At 32.0% G+C, this 19,956-nt stretch overlaps 2 protein-coding genes across 2 annotated transcripts in view; one reads left to right on the top strand and one right to left on the bottom strand.

The window, feature by feature from the left end:
- Positions 1-338: 338 nt before the first annotated feature.
- LOC139525454 (valacyclovir hydrolase-like) lies at positions 339-18,787 on the bottom strand. Its single transcript, XM_071320800.1, has 8 exons — positions 18,588-18,787; positions 15,773-15,829; positions 15,167-15,267; positions 14,157-14,323; positions 10,357-10,510; positions 6,731-6,862; positions 5,680-5,803; positions 339-4,054 (listed from the first exon to the last, which is right to left on the bottom strand). The coding sequence occupies exons 1-8, from the start codon at positions 18,716-18,718 to the stop codon at positions 3,961-3,963; spliced, it is 960 nt and encodes a 319-aa protein (XP_071176901.1). The 5' UTR covers positions 18,719-18,787; the 3' UTR covers positions 339-3,960.
- The window catches only part of LOC139525453 (5-oxoprolinase-like), a 94,638-nt gene continuing 93,410 nt past the window's right edge, over positions 18,729-19,956 (top strand). The window contains exon 1 of the mRNA XM_071320797.1: positions 18,729-18,809. The gene's annotated coding sequence lies outside the window, so the exon portion shown is untranslated. The remainder of the gene's footprint in view (positions 18,810-19,956) is intronic.

Genomic DNA, 19,956 nt, shown 5'->3' with positions numbered 1-19,956 from the left:
TACTGAACTTAGAGGAAGATCACTGTTGCTGACTTCTTCATTGGTACCTTACTGTTGCTGATTTCATCATTGGTACCTTACTGTTGCTGACTTCGTCATTGGTAATTTATTGTCGCCAACCTCTTCACTTGTAAATTGCCATTGCTGACTTTATCATTGATAACTTACCATTGCTTACTTCTTTTTTTGTTTACTTATCATTGCTGGTTTCTTCTTTGATAATTATTCAGTGGAAATAAGAGTAAATATGTTTGCATATATTTGTTACTGCATTTACAGACAATGCAAAAAAATAATACATAAGTCTTACATGGCCTTTGTCACAAACAAGACAAAAATCAAAACCAAGCATTTATTTTATTTGATATGGCATTTTAACAAATGTATATCATGTTAAATGATGTCTATACAATAACAAAAAGACAGAATCCATAGGTAATAAAAAAAAAATATTGTTTTTTTCTTGATATCATTGTTCCAAAAAATTACTATTAAATGTTTGCCGAAATTTTTAGTACAGATGTAGTCTAGGGTATTTTTTATTTTAACTGTTAACACAGTCTATACATATCTGTACTTCATATTTAAATTTTTACCTGGGGAATTATATTCAAATGAAATATCCAACATACATGACATAATAAAGGCTATCTGTTCCAAACAGTTGAATAAATATTCATAAAAATAATTAACCTGTTAAATTCAATCAATGAAAGCCATATTGGATAAGATACCAGACACTTCTGTCAAATAAGATTAAATAGTCAAAAACAAGACATTTTCCAGCTTCATGAAAAAGACTTGGCAGGCTTTAATTTTTTTGCTATAATATCTTCAGTTTTGTTTTTTCTCTTTGAAACAATATCATTGTTTCCAATTTTTCATTTTTAATGTCATTGGTACATAATGGAAAAAAAAGTTTGATTGAAACAATAATTTTCAAGGAGAACTATAATACCTCAAATGATTCTGAAAATTGATAATACAAGTACAAAAATGAAATTTAACATCTATTCAGTTATATATTGATGCCTAAATTAAAGATTACACGAAACTTTCCTAAATAAATAAATAAAACAAGGATATCTGTCCACTGGACACCATTCCTTGCCAAAAAATAAGCAAGTTTGTAATATAACCACAACTTCATTGTAAACCACAACTTTAACCACAATGGGGACTAGCGGAGTAATGTACAGATCAGGAATTATCTTAAATTCGATATTTCTGTCCATTGATTATTTTCAAGGAAATGCCCTTCATTGTTTAAAACTAATTAACACTCCAAATACTTGTTTAACTGGTTGTAGTAGCATTTAATTGTAGTATATTTTATGTCGAGTGGTTATTATTTAATTGTAGAAATTAAGTTACATGTCAAAACTTGGTAAAACAATGTAAGAAATGACTTTATTATGCTTAATAGCTAACTTCATAACATAAATGTAGACCATACAGCAAATCATATTCAAAATTTTAATTCTTTTTAAAACTATTTTAGGATTACAACAAAACCTGTCAAAATGATTAGACCACCTTGATCTATTAAATCACAAAAGATATTGCCAACAAACAAAATTTTCCAAAATTCCACTACTGTATATGGGTCATGATAAAAAAACCATGCAAAACTATGTTATTGGGTCTTTTAAAGTCACAGACATGAAAATATATCAAAATAACACTTGCATATGTTAGATATGAATGTTTTGTGATTCACAATATACAGTTTACAGTATGAAATGTTATAAAAACATCCTTAATGTTTTCTTAAACCCTTGGAGATAGCCAGAATTAACGGTTATTTTTTACTATAAATCCTTTCAGACTTGAAATAGGACTATTATTCATATGATTTGTTTTTGATTTATCACTTTTTATTGCATTTTCATACATACATACATTTTTTTTAATGATTTAGGGGGTGTATGTTGGTTTTATTATAAAAATTTTCACCAAAAGGAAATGTTACATTTTTTAAGTCAATGGTGTAACCAAAGGACAAATTAGTAGGAAAGAGTTATCTTTCGCAAGATTTGGGCATTTACAACCGTTTCTCCCTTAGCAATATTACCTGTAAGCCTGTTTTGCAAAAAAAAACCAAACAATTATGTTGAAAATTTAGTGAAAAAATCTTAAAAGTAAGTAAAGCTATATCATAATTGAAAATAGTGTCCATGGTGTACCCTTATACAAATCTTTTTTTGAAAACATTTCCTGAACTTTGAATTATGAAATATATTGATTATAGAAACATGCACCAGGAACAACATATAGAATAGGGGAATGGAGCACTTATTTCGTAACTAAATCTGAAAATACACCTTAAATCATTGGTGTTACTGTCAATGGTGAGACCATTTTGATCAAATAACACCATAGACCAGTTTAGTAACACCACTGAATATATCATGACAATCAGCATTGTTTTGTGTTTCTTTCATGCTTAACAAGCAAAACATCATATTTTTACGAAAAACAATACTTATTTAACAATGTTTTAACAATATCATGTATTAAATATACAAAGTTTTCACAAACTGATGTATGCTGGTAACACCAATGACACTATTTAGTAACACTATTGACATTTTTAGTTATTGATGTTATGTTATATAATTTGAGATATTTTAGCCTAAGAATAATTTTTTAATCTTTTTCTTTTGCTCAGTGTTCTTGGCTCTGTGTTCAGAACTTAATAAAGGTAAAATTTGAAATGTGATGTCAATGGTGATACTTTTGTGTCATTGGAGTTACTGAAGGGTCAGTGGTGTTACTATATAAAAATGTGACATTTTTTTATTTTCATTCATAAATATAAGTGATTTTAGGTCGGGTACGAAGGATTAGGTATATTTTATCATTTAATCTTACACAATTCACATATATTCATTTTAAGTGCATGTTTTAGTATTTACAACGGCCATGATTAGGACAGCCAACTTTTTTACGACAATGTATTCTGAAATTATTTTTGAATAGAATGCACAGCTATATGAATAATGTCAATAAGTCGTAATTTTAACCTAAACAACAGTTTGGAACAGTTGTTTGATGTTAAACAATAATATTTAGTAGCTAAATGTATGCTTTAAATTGGTAACACCATTGACACGATTGTACCAAAGCATGACCTAAAATTGTTAAAATTGAAGGAACTCTTCAATTTTCCTATTGCATATTCCTGAATATCGTTGCTATACTATAGAATAGCGGAACACATTTAAATATTTTAAACAATGATATCATTTTTTAAAATGTTACCTCGTAGAAATTTGCACTTTTTTTTATAATGACCCATTTATAGGCCTGTAATTGATGGAAATATCAAGTGTTTTAGGATAACAACTTAACCGCTTTGAATGACCACCTAAATATGAGAATCTTAGTTGCCCCAATTTAAGATTATCAATTTCATTCTTCTTATAAACTATGTGACCTTATCCCTTGACTAACAATTACAAAAAATAGAAAGGGGTCCTTTCTTCACTCCGTTTGGTGAAGTTTAGACATATGGTTCAAAAAGTATCATCCAGAGGCAGCCTGCTTCATTGAATTGGGCATCATAAAACAAAGTATCAATTGAACATGATGTGAAAAAAATATTAACCACTTTTAGTCTATCAATAGCATCTCACCTTCAGAAAAGTGATCTAAAAATCAATTAACATCTCCTTCATCCTATGAGGCATTATCGAACAAAAGTTCTGTTAATAGCTCATAACATTTTGTGCCAACCAGAAATCTGTACGACATTGATCATATCATAAATAGATATAGGAGTGCCAACGAGACGACTATCCAAGTCACAATTTATAAAAGTAAACCATTATAGGTCAAGATACGTTCTTTAACACGGAGCCTAGTCAAAATACTGACACTGGATAAAACTGCATATAATGTCAAGAAGATATAACTATTTAAAAGACAAAAGTGAAGTTGATGTAATTAATGGAAATATTAAGTTTCCTTAAGAAAATGTTCCACCATAAAGTTAAATTCTCTGTGGTATCTAATGTGTAGGTTGTGCTTTCCTTCTGGCATGATGTAAAGTCTGTAAAATGTAAAAAATGTTTAAATAAAAAATTAAAGGCTGCTTGTTTTGAATCTACAACAAAGGTATGACTCTTCGACTAACACACTTAAAAATTCAATTATAAACAATAGCATAAAATAAGTTATTAATTAGTTTTTCCCTATACCTGTATCTTTGCATTGCACAAGGTCATGTTTTTTCTCTGACTGTTTATGACATATTTATATTTTACACTAAATCCATTTGATGTTGGATGTGTACTTATTGATAATTAAGTATTAGATGCATGGTTTTTTTTATAGTTGTTTTTGGCTTTGAACTAGCTGTCAGTAACTGTGAGCAGTCTCAGATCTGTACTTATGATCTTTTTGTTGCTGGGATGTACAAGTACCTAGCCACACCAACTTACTTTGTGTTTTTGTTAGATGTATTTCTATTTGTATCTTTCTAATGAGTTATGCCCTTTTTAACTGACTTTTATAGTTTGTTCTTTATATGTTGTACTGTTACACCACTGTCCTAGGTTAGGGGGAGGGTTAGTTTTGAAGATAATTTTATTCAACACGGTAGAAGGTCTTCAGATTGTTACACTAGATATATTCATACATCTAATGGTCAAATGTTCATTAAGGAAGTCAAAAAACAATGTGACAGACAGAAGTTTAGCTCAAGGTTTGTACTGACAAAAAGGTTCCCCATTTCACTGGGGCCGTGTGTTGCAACAGCTGTTTTGCACCTGTATTTGGTTGAATGAATAAAAATTCTACACTTAGGCTTTTATGTCTTATCCTCCACATGTACTCCTTTCTATTATTGTGGTTTGTGTACATTTGACAATAACATGTCTATTGAGGTTCCTGTACAACTAATGAGCTGCTTATATAGCTATACATAAGAAATAACTGGTATCATAACATAACCTTGACCCTGGGATGTTGTGGTATATAACATTACCTTGACCCTGGAATTTTGTGGTATATGACATTTACTTGACCCTGGGATGTTCTGGTATATAACATTACCTTGACCCTGGGCTTTTGTGGTATATACCATTACCTTGACCCTGGAATGTTGTGGTATATAACATTACCTTGTCCCTGGGATGTAGTGGTTTATAACATTACCTTGACCCTGGGATGTTGTGGTATATAATATTACCTTTACCCTGGGATGTTGAGGTATGTAACATAAACCTTGACCCAGGGATGTTGTGGTATATAACATTACCTTGACCCTGTGATTTTGTGTTATATAACATTACCTTGACCCTGGGATATTGTGGTATATAACATTACCGTGACCCTGGGATGTTGTAGTATATAATATTACCTTGACCCTGGGATGTTGTGGTATATAGCATTATCTTGACCCTGGAATGCTGTGGTACGGTATATAACATTACATTTGTCCCTGGGATGTTGTGGTATATAACATTACCTTGATCCTAAGATGTTGTGGTATATTACATAACCTTGACCCTGGTATATTGTGGTATATTACATTACCTTGACCCTAGGATGTTGAGGTATATAACATTACCTTTGTCCCTGGGATGTTGTGGTATATAACATTACCTTTGTCCCTGGGATGGTGTGGTATATAATATTACCTTGACCCTGAGATGTTGTGGTATATAACATTACCTTGACCCTGGTATGTTGTGGTGAAGATAATCTGGATGTTCTAATCCTACCAAAGGATCCTTTAAACCATGAATAATTAATGTCTTACACTTGATATTCTTCAAATCATCTTTACAAATATCTCCTTTAAAAAACAATAACTACATTACATGTATGTTACATTATAAAATGTTATTTTGATTGGCTAACAGCAATCTCACATCATTCTGAAATGTGCCTTCATTACAAAATGAATTGTAATCTTTGATGACAAGAGCTTCAAAATACAAAATTAAAAGCACAGGTAAAAAAAAGAAAAACTTGATCGAAAGGAATGTTTGCATGGTCCTAGCAAAAAAATGTAATTATAATAATATTTATGGTACCAATTTTTCTGCATCAAATCCACATTTAAACAATAAATGTCTCTTCAGTGATGCCCGAGGCCAAAATATTTAAAAATATCTAAAAGCTTATAAGAAAATACCAAGAGTACTGAATGCTTCTTTTAGTAATTTTATAGAATTGTAAAAGCGTTGAATTTGTGCACATTTTTAGAATGAAGCACTCAGTCATAAATGGTGACCTCATCTTCTCACTCCATTTCCAAAAGAGCTTCATATTTGTACTTCAGGACAATACTTTTAGACCCCATCAAATTTACTTATTAAACTAAATATTAAATTCCTAACCTGAAAGTTCCTCAGCTTTTTTTCATGTCTTAATATTTGAGTGCATGCTGCTGCTGATATAAAGATTGGATTTATTTAAATAGAATAATATTTCCAGCAATACCTGAGGTCATTAGCTCTCTATAGGTTCAGTGAAAAGTACTTCCATTTTAGGTGAATCATTTAAAAAGTACAAAAGTAAGCAGATGAGGATATTTTAAGTTTTTCCATGTCTATAATGTTGGTTAATTTGCAGGAATAAAAAAAAAAGAATTTCAAACTAGATTCCCCTAGGGTTCATTCTGCCCTTGTTTGAAGAGACAAAAATCTAACTTGAACAAAAAATTTAATATTTTACACCATATGCAATAATGTAACTTATAAATCATTGAAAGCTTTACCATTCCTTTTTGTAAAATATTTCTCTATAGCCTCTACCCATTCTTCCCATGTCTTCTGGAAATATTCTTCGCCATACAAAGTCATAAAAGGTGACCTCATCTTCTCACTCCATTTCCAAATGTCTTTTAACCCTAAAATTACAAATGCATATAAGTAAATTAACTTATCTCCATCTTATTGTGACAGTTTATTCATTACGTGCAATAGTCTAACATTGGAAGGTGTAACTCAAAACTCCTTCTATTTTTTTTATTTCATCATAAGTATATGTTTCTTGAGAACGAATTTTCTTATACTTTGCCAAAATGAAGATTTTACTATGCTCTTTTCAAAAATATAATAAAAAGGATGGGTCACTGTGCTTTTTTTAAGCTATGAGTCGTTGAAAATTGCATAAATTTGCTTAGAATGATCATGAGAAAAGACATTTTTGTTCATAAAAAAAAATCTATGAGATAGAATTTGGTAATAAATTGTGAGGAGATAGGTTTAATAATATGTTTTAAGAAAATAAAAATAAACTAGAGGCTCTAAAGAGCCTGTGTCGCTCACCTTGGTCTATGTGAATATTAAACAAAGGACGCAGATGGATTCATGACAAATTGTGTTTTGGTGATGGTGATGTGTTTGTACTGAACATTCTTGCTGCTTACAATTATCTCTATCTATAATGAACTTGACCCAGTAGTTTCAGTGGAAAATGTTAGTAAAAATTTACAAATTTTAAGAAAATTGTTAAAAATTCACTATAAAGGACCATTACTCCTTAGAAGGGCCAACTGACCATTTTGGTCATGTTGACTTATTTTTAGGTCTTACTTTGCTGTACATTATTGCTGTTTACAGTTTATCTCTATCTATAATAATATTCAAGATAATAACAAAAAACGACAAAGTTTCCTTAAAATTACCAATTCAGGGGCAGCAACCTAACAACAGGTTGTCCAATTCATCTGAAAATTTCAGGGCAGATCTTACCTGATTGTCAATTTAACCCCAGACAGATTTGCTCTAAATGCTTTGGTTTTTGAGTTATAAGCCAAAAACTGCATTTTACCCCTATGTTCTATTTTTACCCGTGGCGGCCATCTTGGTTGGATGGCAGGGTCACCGGACACATTTTTCAAACTAGAATCCCCAAAGATGATTGTGGCCAAGTTTGGATTAATTTGGCCCAGTAGTTTCAAAGGAGAAGATTTTTGTAAAAATTTACTAAGATTTACGAAAAATGGTTAAAAATTGACTATAAAGGGCAATAACTTCTAAAGAGGTCAAAGGATAATTTCGGTTATGTTGACTTATTTGTAAATCTTACTTTGCTGACCATTATTGCTGTTTACAGTTTATCTCTATCTATAATAATATTCAAGATAATAACCCAAAACAGCAAAATTTCCTTAAAATTACCAATTCAGGGGCAGCAACCCAACAACAGGTTGTCCAATTCATCTGAAAATTTCAGGGAAGATAGATCTTGACCTGATAAACAATTTTATCTTGTCAGATTTGCTCTAAATGCTTTGGTTTCAGAGTTATGAGCCAAAATCTACATTTTACCCCTATGTTCTATTTTTAGCCATGGTGGCCATCTTGGTTGGCTGGCCAGGTCAACGGACACATTTTTCAAACTAGATACCCTAATGATGATTGTGGACAAGTTTGGTTAAATTTGTCTGCCTAGTTTCAGAGGAGAAGATTTTTGTAAACGATAACAAAAATTTAAGAAAAATTGTTAAAAATTGACTCTAAAGGGCAATAACTCCTTAAGGGGTCAACTGACAATTTTGGTCATGTTGACTTATTTGTAGATCTTACTTTGCTGAACATTATTGCTGCTTACAGTTTTTCTCTATCTATAATAATATTCAAGATAATAACCAAACTAGAGGCTCTAAAGAGCCTGTGTCGCTCACCTTGGTCTATGTGAATATTAAACAAAGGACACAGATGGTTTCGTGACAAAATTGTGTTTTGGTGATGGTGATGTGTTTGTAAATCTTACTTTACTGAACATTCTTGCAGCTTACATTTATCTCTATCTATAATAAACTTGGCCAAGTAGTTACAATGGAAAAAGTTAGTAAAAATTTACAAATTTTAAGAAAATTGTTAAAAATTGACTATAAAGGGAAATAACTCCTTAGGGGGTCAATTGACTATTTTTGTCATGTTGACTTATATTTAGGTCTTACTTTGCTGTACATTATTGCTGTTAACAGTTTATCTCTAGCTATAATAATATTCAAGATAATAACCAGAAACGGCAAATTTCCTTAAAATTACCAATTCAGGGGCAGCAACCTTACAATGGGTTGTTCGATTCATCTCAAAATATAGGCCAGATACATGTTGACCTGATTAACAATTTTATCCCATGTCAGAATTGCTCTAAATGCTTTGGTTTTTGAGATATAAGCCAAAATCTTCATTTTACCCCTATGTTCTATTTTTAGCCATGGCGGCCATCTTGGTTAGTTGGCCGGGTCACCGAACAAATTTTTGAAACTAGATAACCGAATGATGGATGTGACCAAGTTTGGTTAAATTTGGCCCAGTAGTTTCAGAGGAGAAGATTTTTGGGCCTTTGGGCCAGGTGAGCTAAAAAGTTCAAGACATAAAGTTGACAGAGATTAATAATAAAAGATGAGTGGTCTAGATCAATGAGACAGCACCCAAATGACACAAAATTAGGGAAAGGCATCTGAGATCAATGCATGATCTTTAACAATAAATAAGAAACTACACTGTTTTAATACAATATAATGCCCTTAATATGGAAAATTTGTGAAACAAACCCAGAGAGTACAAGAGATTTGACATCAACACCATACTCCTTAAAGGGTGGTCTCATTTAGGGGGGGGGATCTGATCCTGGATCCCCCTTATTGTTCTGTAAGAATCTTGTTACCAACTTATCATTGTATTATAGCGAACCTAATGAAAGTTATCCACAGTGCCATCTCTATCTGACCAGAGACATATAATACAATTGTATTAAATGTCTCTGATCTGACCAAGGTATTTAAACTTTTGTAAGTTCACCTGTCCTATTGAATAAATACAATGGCTAGTGTTCTCTGTGTAGTTTTTTCACTGGGACCTTTAAATTTCTTTGAAGAGAAATCTATCACTCATTGATTAAATTACCTGAGTAAAAAAAAATCTTCTAATTGACTTAATGTATGTGCCTATGCCAAGTCAGGAGCCTGTAATTCAGTGGTTGTCGTTTGTTTATGTGTTACATATTTGTTTTTCGTTCATTTTTTGTACATGAATAAATAAGGCTGTTAGTTTTCTCATTTAAATTGTTTTACATTGTCATTTTGGGGCCTTTTATAGCTGACTATGCGGTATGGGCTTTGCACATTGTTGAAGGCCATACGGTGACCTACAGTTGTTAATTTCTGTGTCATTTTGGTCTATTGTGGAGAGTTGTCTCATTGGCAATCATATCACATCTTCTTTTTTTTACATTAAAAGAAGGCTTATCATTTAAACATACTGGAAACAAATAATGGTTTTAATTTTGTAATCTGAATCGAGAATGGCATTAAATTTTCCAATTTCAGTGCATGCAACACTCAACATAAGTTTCAAATGAAATTACACTTTTTCTATATCAAACCTCGATAAGCTTCAATATCTTTTTCTGTAACATATGCATTACCACCCCAGATAACAAGTTTATTAACAATGTCAGGATGCCGAGCAGCCATGATCATTCCAGTTATAGCACCATCACTCCATCCCAGTATTGAAAGCTTATGAATGTTTAGTTTCTATATAAAAAAAGGAAAAACTCATTACATGTCTTCCTATTTGCAATAATTCACTCAAATGATTTTTTTTTTGCGATTCTGTTTTGCTATGACAAATAAGAGTGGAAATCAGCAAAACTCTTTCAAAAATAGTTGATCCGACTGCATTGATTTTTTAACTATTCAAGAACATTGATGATATAAACCTGTAATATCAATTTCATGAAAATCTGGCAAGAATTGTACACATTAGAGCACTCATAATTCAATATTCCATATAATTATAATTTCCAAGGGGCATACCTCTTTTTACAATTATTTTCTACATGCACTGCATTTGAAATCGTTAAAAACCTATGATTTAAGTAAATAATTAAATCAAAAATCTAAAACTTAACTCTGCGTTTATAAATAGCATTAAAAGTACAACATCTAACATTAGATAAACATTGCTAGAAAAAAATGAGCCACAGCTGGAATATGTCCTTTATTAGATATAAATCTTTTCACAACAACCACGAAAAGTGGCAAAACTAAACTTCCAACACCAAGCATTAAGATTTCTAATCGTACAATATTAATGCAATTGATTTTTTTAACTGCAATGTAAAACTTATCAATTTAGACATTTTTATCCTGAATTACTTCTGCGTTTAAACTTTGATGCACTATTCAGGGGCGGATGCAGGAATTTTCGAAAGGGGGGGTGCTAACCCAGGGCACCCAGGGCAAAGGGGGGGTGCAAAACATATGTCCCGATACAAATGCATTGATCGGCAAAAATAAAGGGGGGGTGCGCACCCCCGGAACCCCCCCCTGGATCCGCCACTGCTATTTCATGGAACACTAACCCAAGAAGTTCAATGAAATATGGTAATTGATTCATGATATATTTTGGCCGTCATGAGTGACCTTTAGCAATTGGCATTTCCTGTTGATCGCTTTTAACACACTGCACAATAACAAATTAACATATATGTTTATACATGAGCTTAAGATTAATCAAGATTGCATTATGTAATGAACAAATTTTATCACTTTTTACTGTCCCCCTTAATTAATCGATGGGCATTCCTCTCCCTTTTGAAATTTCTTAATTGAATATAAAGTCACTACACATGCACAAGAAGTTTGTCTGATGTGAAAATGTGCACTAATTCTTTAAAATATTTTTACTTTTAAAACTTTGTTTTTGAAGAAAGACCTTTATTACTATATAATAAAATAAATAAACATATCTTAAGTATGTTGACATGCATGTGCTACATTTGAAAATGCCTGTACCAAGTCAGGAATATGACAGTTCTTGCAGTGGCGGATCCAGAGGGGGGGTTCCGGGGGTCCGCACCCCCCCTTTATTTTGGCCGATCAATGCATTTGAATCGGGACATATGTTTTGCACCCCCCCTGCACCCCCCCTTTGCCCTGGGCTAGCACCCCCCCTTTCGAAAATTCCTGCATCCGCCACTGTCTTGTCCATTCGTTTTTGATGTGTTTTGTCATTTGATTTTGCCATGAAGTTCAGTATTTTTGTGTTTTTATTTTTTATATTGCACAGTGATGCTTGAAACAATGTACATTATAAAATGACATTGTCATAGTTATAGGACACTGTTGTGATCTGTATCAACATCAAAGAGTATTGTACTTTATTGTCATAGTTTTGTACTTTATTGTCATAGTTTTGTACTTTATTGTCAGAGTATTGTACTTTATTGTCATATTTTGGCCTACTGTATATAAATAATGTTGATTTGGTGTGTAAATCTTCATTTTCCTTCAGTTATAAACTTATAATCCAGTAGCAGATGTTTGTTTTCTATTGCAGCTGCAATTATCTGATTTTGAGTGTATATTCTGTGATTTGGTATGGCTCCTTTTTAAGCATTGTTGTGAAATAATGCATCCCCAAAATTGGATGTACAATTATCTGTCCTTACATAGGGGCATCCAAGAGGCCCTGGGAAAAATTTGTTTAATTAAATAGGGAATCACTGAAGCATGACTGAAATATAAGTGAAATATTTTTTTTGTATTCTGTCCTGTAATAAGGATCTAAAGATAAAGTAGGTCACTGTTTTTGATAACTGATTTTTAGCAAACCTTGACATTGTAAGATCCTGAAAATTGTTAATTTCTGCATGCTCCTTTGTTATTACAAACTGTGAGAGGACTTTATAGCCAATCAAGGTCTTTATAAAACCCCATTAGTAAGCAGTGTATTTAATTGGCATTTCTATGGAATTATGGTAATGGGTGTTGTAGATTGATTTCATGTTATGCCTAGGTCACACATTCACGGATTTGATGCCGGATTAGCTACGGATACGATCCGGCATCATTTGAAGCAATCTGTATTAGTCCATAGCTATCTGAATAGTTGCCGTAGTCATACATAGAAGTACATGTATATCCTTGACAATTTTTGAACATGTGCAAACTTTTACCAAAGATCAAACAACCGTAGTAACCCTATACTAAACTGTATAAGACCGTGTACCAGTCCGTTTTAGTCCCTATCAAAACCGCATTAATCCATACTTATTCTTAGGCCAGAATGAGTTTTACGGCTAGTTTCAGAGAACTAAGTACTACTATGGTTACACCAGGTATTGGTACGGATACAATACGATTTGTTATGAATGTGTCACGGAACGGCATGATTTTATCACATGTGCAATACAGAAAGATAGGTATCAGTCAGGATTCTGAAAGTGTATTACAGTTGACTACCTTACAACACGACAAAATACGGAATACTGTGGATTCTATTATTTTCGTTGGTACCAATTTTCGTGGATTACGGAAATCTTTCATTTTCCTGGATATTTGATTTCGTGGTTCTCCCAAAGTCTGGATACAACTTTATAGAAATTTGAATTTCGTTGAACATTTCAATTCATGGTTCATCTGTACCCACAAAACCCACGAATATTGGTATCCAACGAATAATAATGAATCAACTGTATTACGTCTTAAACAACAACAAACTGACATACCGGTAAGGCTTCTGTATATACACTCCATACTTATAGGGGCCCTACTTATTCTCTGTCTTGACGTTGAGGTATACATAATGATTATCCAACAGGAATAATCAACAACTGCTGCTTGCAATTAATTGGCTGGATTTGGATATTAATTTGGCACAAAATGACAGGACAGGGTCGAGATACTTGGCGAGAGAGACTTGGAGGTAAACGGAGGCAGAATTATAGGTGGACTAGGAACTGACTTCCTTATCCATGGCCAGTTTGAGCGCCTCATGACTGAAATGTGTGCGGAAAATTCAGCTACATTTAAGAACTTTGAAAGAATAGTCCTAAATATGTTTCAAGAACTGCTACTGTACATGTTGTTGGTCCGAGGATTACGAATAACACCACATAGTACAGACAGACAGATAAATAATTTATTTAACAACAACCAGCAATAATCTATATCAGACTACAGAAACTGTATATCCGGGATCATCCGTGAGATTTAATCCGTAGTGGATCTGGTGAGGTGATCCGTGAATGTGTGACCTAGGCATTATGAGAATAACCTAACTCTTTGACATTTTAATAATGTATCAACAAATCAAATCGGTCACGAAAATATATGGGGAAAAAATTTCTTTGTTCAATTCTAATTTTTAATCCTTATTATAAATTCTTTGATTTACCCTAATAAGTTCAAAAGCATCATCAGCATCTCTCTGCAAGAACTCTAATGGCCATGTTCTATTTGGTGGTATACTTTTTCCATATCCTCTAGGGTCAAAGGCTATTAAAGTGTAATCAGACTTATTAAAATCTGTCAACTGCTTCTCAAAATCTGTTCTGCTGGATCCTAATAAAACAAAAAATATGATTAATAAAATCTAATCAAAATGCTTGTGCTGTAGTGTAGGATGAAGATTGCATTTAATTTACAGTAGGAATTAAAAATTAAACAATTTCAACTACAAGTAAGGACAAAGGAAGAAAATTTTTAAATATCACTTCATTGGTGACATCAGTTATATCTTCAGAACAAATACTGATAGTAACTATGCACAATTTATGTAATTTTCTTGGCAAGTTTCATAACACATTATATTGAAAGTTGAATATTTAAGTACATTGTAAAAATTGAATGCTTATGGAAAGACTTTAGCAGGGGCGGATCCAGCCATTTTAAAAAGGGGGGTTTCCAACCCAGAACCCAGGATAAAGGGGGGGGGGGGGGTTCCAACCATAGGTCCCCATTCAAATGCATTGATCGTCCAAAAAAGGGGGGTTCCAACCCCCCAGATCCCCCCCTGGAACTACCACTGTATAGTGCTCAATGGAGCTATTTTTTTAATAGAAAGTAGTGAAACCTGTTAAAATGAAAATGAAAGGAAGTGAGTCCAAGTGACCAACACAATTTTAGCAAGAAGCTTATTTATCCAATTCACAGAATTAAAGGATCAATCAATATACTTTAATGCTGCTGTTAAGTTTAAATCATTTTCTCTTTAAGCTTTGTAATGGCATTAAAGATAGTAAATTCAATTAAATAGAAGAATTACAAAGACTTTAAACTATGACTTATTGAGAAATATCAATATGTGTCCTTTTTGTTTCTATTGACATTATGGGTCCTTATAATAAAGAGCCTTCATCATGGTTATAAGATATATAAACAAAATCCTATGAGAGACACAATTACCTAAAGCTCCTGGTAGAAGTAAAATAATGTTAGGCCCATCTCCTGTGGTCTCAAAATGAAGTCTGGCTCGGTTCACCTCAATCTTATGGGATAGTATGCCACTAAAACATCAATGAAAAATTATGTCACACATACATGTATGATATCATGATCAGGATATAAAACAAAATTGAAAGCGTCCTAACTCAAGGCAAAAGTGTTTCTATATCAATGTTTTCATGCATAAAGCTTTGATTAAAAAAAAATAATAAACATTTAATTTCTATTTATAATTTCAATAGTTCAGATGTGAGCTATTTGAAAAGAAAACTATATTCATTCCTAATAAAGTTATATTTGTGGTTAAAATTCTGTTTAATAGCAAAATAAGGGTCAGCCAAAATTGAATAATGAATTAAAATATAAGAAGTGAATGGCATGGCCTATGTTTGATAAATGTTGATAAGTACACAACCCCTGCACATCTACTTTCCTTTGAAGTAAAAAAAATGTCTTATATTGGACAGACAAAAAGTGCATGTTTTGTAATCTTACTTTATGAAATATGGGGAGTGCATCCAGTATTGAATATAATGTCTATCATTTCAAGGAAATTGGAATTCATACCTTCGTCTCTGTTCATCTAAAAATCTGCTCTTTGCATGTTGAACCAAAGTAAAATACCTGTATGGAAAAAAAGACAGGAAATATTAAAACTGTTTAAAGTGCATAATTTAAACCTCACTTTTCATCAAACCATGAAAATAATTGAATGAATTCACAATAATTAAATGATAATGTCCACATGTGGATATCCTCGGTAAGTAGTATTGTGTACATGTATAAGTCTCATAACATTAGGATGAGGCAAACATAAGTTTGAGAACGGAAACGAAATAAAATCATCAATTTTTCTATTCGTAAAGGGGTATAACTCTAGAACAGTAAAAGTGACACCACCAAAATTCAAAAAAACTTGATTAATAAGCATTGTGTCAAAGTTTCATAACATTTGGTTGAGGCAAACTAAAGTTAGAGAACAGAAACAAAAAATTCAGCAATTTTTTACATTTGTAAAGGGGAAAAACTCTAGAACGGTTAAAGTGACGCAACCACTCTAAAACAGTTACTTTACACCACCAAAATTCTAACTTAATCTGTTTTTTGTGATATTCAGCATTTTGTATAAGTTTCATAACATTTTGTTGTGGCAAACTAAATTTAGAGAACGGAAACCAAATTTGCAACATACCAACCATAAAAATGTCGGATTATTCATATCCGACTAGACGGATTAAGACATCCATAAAAATAAGTCTCTACCCGTACTGTATGGATAGACGGATGTATATGATTTTTTTTTACTATAATAAATGTCCAATAAAAAATATTGCATGCAAATGCTATGAAACCTGGGACTATTATATATACATTAGTCCCAGATGAAACTATGAAGTTTTGTATTCTAGGACTAGTCCCAAGCTTGGACTATTATACTAATGGGACTGGAAACCATTACACAAATCAGACTGTAATAATATCTACATCACAGTGGTTAGAACGAGACTTTACCTGCGCTATTTATCGATACGCCATATTGTTGTTGTAAAATCATATTTATAGGCAATAGACAATAGACAATATTTTATTGGCACAAACACATTTACAATAAATGGTAATGACCAAATGGATAAACAATTTGCTATACATGGTAGTAAAATACAAACAATTATATATATATATGTGAATAAAGGATTAAAGGTATAATGAAAATCTATTACAATAGATTACTTCTTGCATTTAAACAATTTGTTATAAAGGAAGATAATTTATTGCTGTATAAGGTGTATTATTAAGTATAAGATTTATTTTATTTTTATCGCACAATGTGGATATACTTTTTCCTGTAATTTTGAACATTTTTAATACAAAAGTCTCTCTAATACTGGAGTAACCTCTTCAGTGTAGCAGCATGTGCTGTTCATTTTCAATTTCGCCACTTTTACAGATTTCACAAATTCTTTGATCTCTGGGCACTTTTAAATATCTTCCTCTTTCAATGGCAAGGTTATGAGCACTTACTCTTAATTTACATAATGATGATCGATCTGATCTATTTTTTAAAGCATCAACATAACCTGCCCGTTCACTCATTTTGTAAACACTTTGGAAAAATAGGTTATAGTTTGGATTTGCCAATTTTTATTGTCACTTTTTAAAGTGAAAAGTGGAAAAATATCTCTTGCTCATTACAACCGAAACCCACGGCTCAAATAAACTTAACTGTTCCTATAAAATTGCCTACTCCTTTTTATGTGTGCAATATTTCATTATAATCAAGGTTAATGTTGCTTAGTAATGGTCTTCAGGTGGCATTAGAATATGACTTCGTGAAAATATGTACACTATGTCATGTATGTTCCACAATTAGAACTACAAATATAGGCCCAAACATGCACAGCCATATCGGAATTTTGGTGTAAACACAAAGTTCACAAAAATTCAAAACAATGTGGCTATATTTTCATGAGACATGGGTGATTTTTGTTATATGAATTAGGGAGCTACCATTTGATTTTTATGGGGGGCTAGGATGAAAAAATTTGTCCTGCATTTTTTTTTAGCTGTAATCTCTGTCCTGCCTTTTTATTTTTCACTCTGTTCGGTCCTGCCTTTTTTTTTAGTTTATCCAGACTTTTTTTTACCTAAATTGTCGTCCTGACTTTTTTTCTTTTGCAAGTGTCTCATCTTGCCTTTTTTTTTTTAACTCAAAACTCCTGAGGGGGGATAGGAGGGGTCCTGATCCTGAAATCCCAGACTTAAAAAAACGAAATCCTGAGGTCCCGAAATTAATATAAAGTAAATCCCGACGTCCCGAAATCCGAAAAAAATTATTCCCGGATCCCGAAAGGGTCAATCCCGAAATCCCGAGCTTAAAAACGCCCGATCCTGAAGTCCCGATAAAGGTCCTATCCCCCCTCACTCCTGTCCTGCCTATTTTTTTTCAAATTTAATCCTAGCCCCCCCCCCCCCCCCCCCCCCCATAAAAATCAAATGGTAGCTCCCTTAATTAAGAATGAAAAATTTTCAACATTGTTTTTATTTCACAATTATAGTTTTTTATCAGGATTATTTATACCTTTGCCACGTTGTTTTCAAAGCAGTCAAGTTAAGTGCCAGTATTTCAACTATATATCTAGTTTATTTTCAACACTTATATATTGACTACTTAGTACTAATAATAACTAAAAAAAAATATAATTAATTAAATAGTTATTCTTTAATATTTCAAATCCACCAATTTTAACAGTTTTTCAGGAAAAAAAATGTCATAAATCATGCAGTTTGTGTTATCATTTTTTTTTTTTTTTTTTCATGTTTTTGTTTACAAACAACAAACTGAACAAGACGATAACGTAAATATTTCAAATTTATTTTAAACCTCGGATCAGTGTTTGATTTTATATGTGTTCTGGACGACACAATTGATGCTGGCTTAGCCTTTGATACAAGTAGTTGTGTATTTATTCTGTCAATGCATTTTTTAAAGAAAAATCCTCCAGTTCTCTGCATAGTTCTTGATCTATGTTGACTTCCGGTTTAAAATTTAGGACGTTTATCATGTTTTTAAGATTCTGAAACGCAAATATCTCAGAAGTTCAAGGTTTGTCGTTGCTTTATATAGATCAAACCAGAAACATATATGTGTATATGTTACAGTAAATAGGTGAAATTAGGAATTACATGTAATTACTAAAATTTAGGAATTACAGGTAATTCCCGATGCACTTAGTTAATACAAGTAATTCCTTAAACGGCCCAGTTATTACCAGTAATTACTAATTTTAAAATGAATTTTTACACCTATTTACTGACTGATAAAACAATGTTGTATTATGGTTAGATGATCAAAAGTTATGGTAATACTAACTAGAAGATCAGTTAGTACTCTTAAAATTTTGAATGGTTGATTTGTATAAAAAAATCTATTGAATAAATATGGACTTTCAAATATTTGGTTAAATCAGAGTAACTTTAGTTTTAATCCAAAATGGTTAAAGTTGACCATTATACATTATGTTTTACCAATTTCAGCAGACATGGAAATCAGAAATGGAAAATTCTCCCAAAGCATTATGTTTTAACTTTTTAAAGAAAACTTTGAATTTGAAAAATATTTAGACTTATTACCTTATAAAGATAAGATAAAGTTATGTCATTAGCTTCTAGATATAAAAAAAATAAATATCTTTTTTTTGTTGTTTAATCATTAATAAAAATGATATAGTGAAATTATAATTCACTTAGCAGCCAATCTGGTTCTATTTTGTTAAATTAGCTGAGAAACAAGGTTGATGAGTTGTGCACTTGCGAGTGAATATTTGGACCTCATTGAATACCTTCAATTTAACCCCTAGCTGGAGATGGGTTATTGATGTATTAAGCTATTAAAATTGTAAGGGTTTTGCAGAACAAATAGTCTTCTTTTGCTGTTTATCGCAGGCTCAACAAAAATGAGGAAAGAATATTAAAATTTTCCTCTAGATACTATCTTTTGACTAGTACTGTAAGAAGCTTCTGTCAAAATTGGGTAAAAATACAGGATGGTTTATAAATTCTAATGTTTTAAAAACTTTAACTGCAGAGTGTATGTAATGTTAACTGGGGAAAAACTATTCTTTTTATAAGTAATATACGAAAAAAAGGATTTTTTTTCAAACTTTAATTTTGGATATTATCTTATGATCATAAGCATTAAGCTTCTGTCCAAGTTTGGTAGAAATCCAGGATATTTGGAGAAAATGATTTTA

The sequence above is a fragment of the Mytilus edulis genome, chromosome 5, assembly GCF_963676685.1.
Source record: "Mytilus edulis chromosome 5, xbMytEdul2.2, whole genome shotgun sequence".
In the NCBI taxonomy this organism is placed as follows: Eukaryota; Metazoa; Mollusca; class Bivalvia; order Mytilida; family Mytilidae; genus Mytilus; species Mytilus edulis.
Note: the sequence above shows the minus strand (reverse complement) of the source record. Positions and strands in the feature narration are given on the sequence as shown.

Bases quoted from the DNA above. Each gene is read 5' to 3' on its own strand.
- LOC139525454 (XM_071320800.1), bottom strand. From the start codon at position 18,718: ATGCAGAGAACTGGAGGATTTTTCTTTAAAAAATGCATTGACAGAATA. The intron at 6,863-10,356 runs GTTTGATATAGA...TTGTAATTTTAG, and splicing joins AGATATTGAAGCTTATCGAG to GGTTAAAAGACATTTGGAAA. The intron at 5,804-6,730 runs GTAAAGCTTTCA...TGTTTTTTAAAG, and splicing joins ATATTTTACAAAAAGGAATG to GAGATATTTGTAAAGATGAT.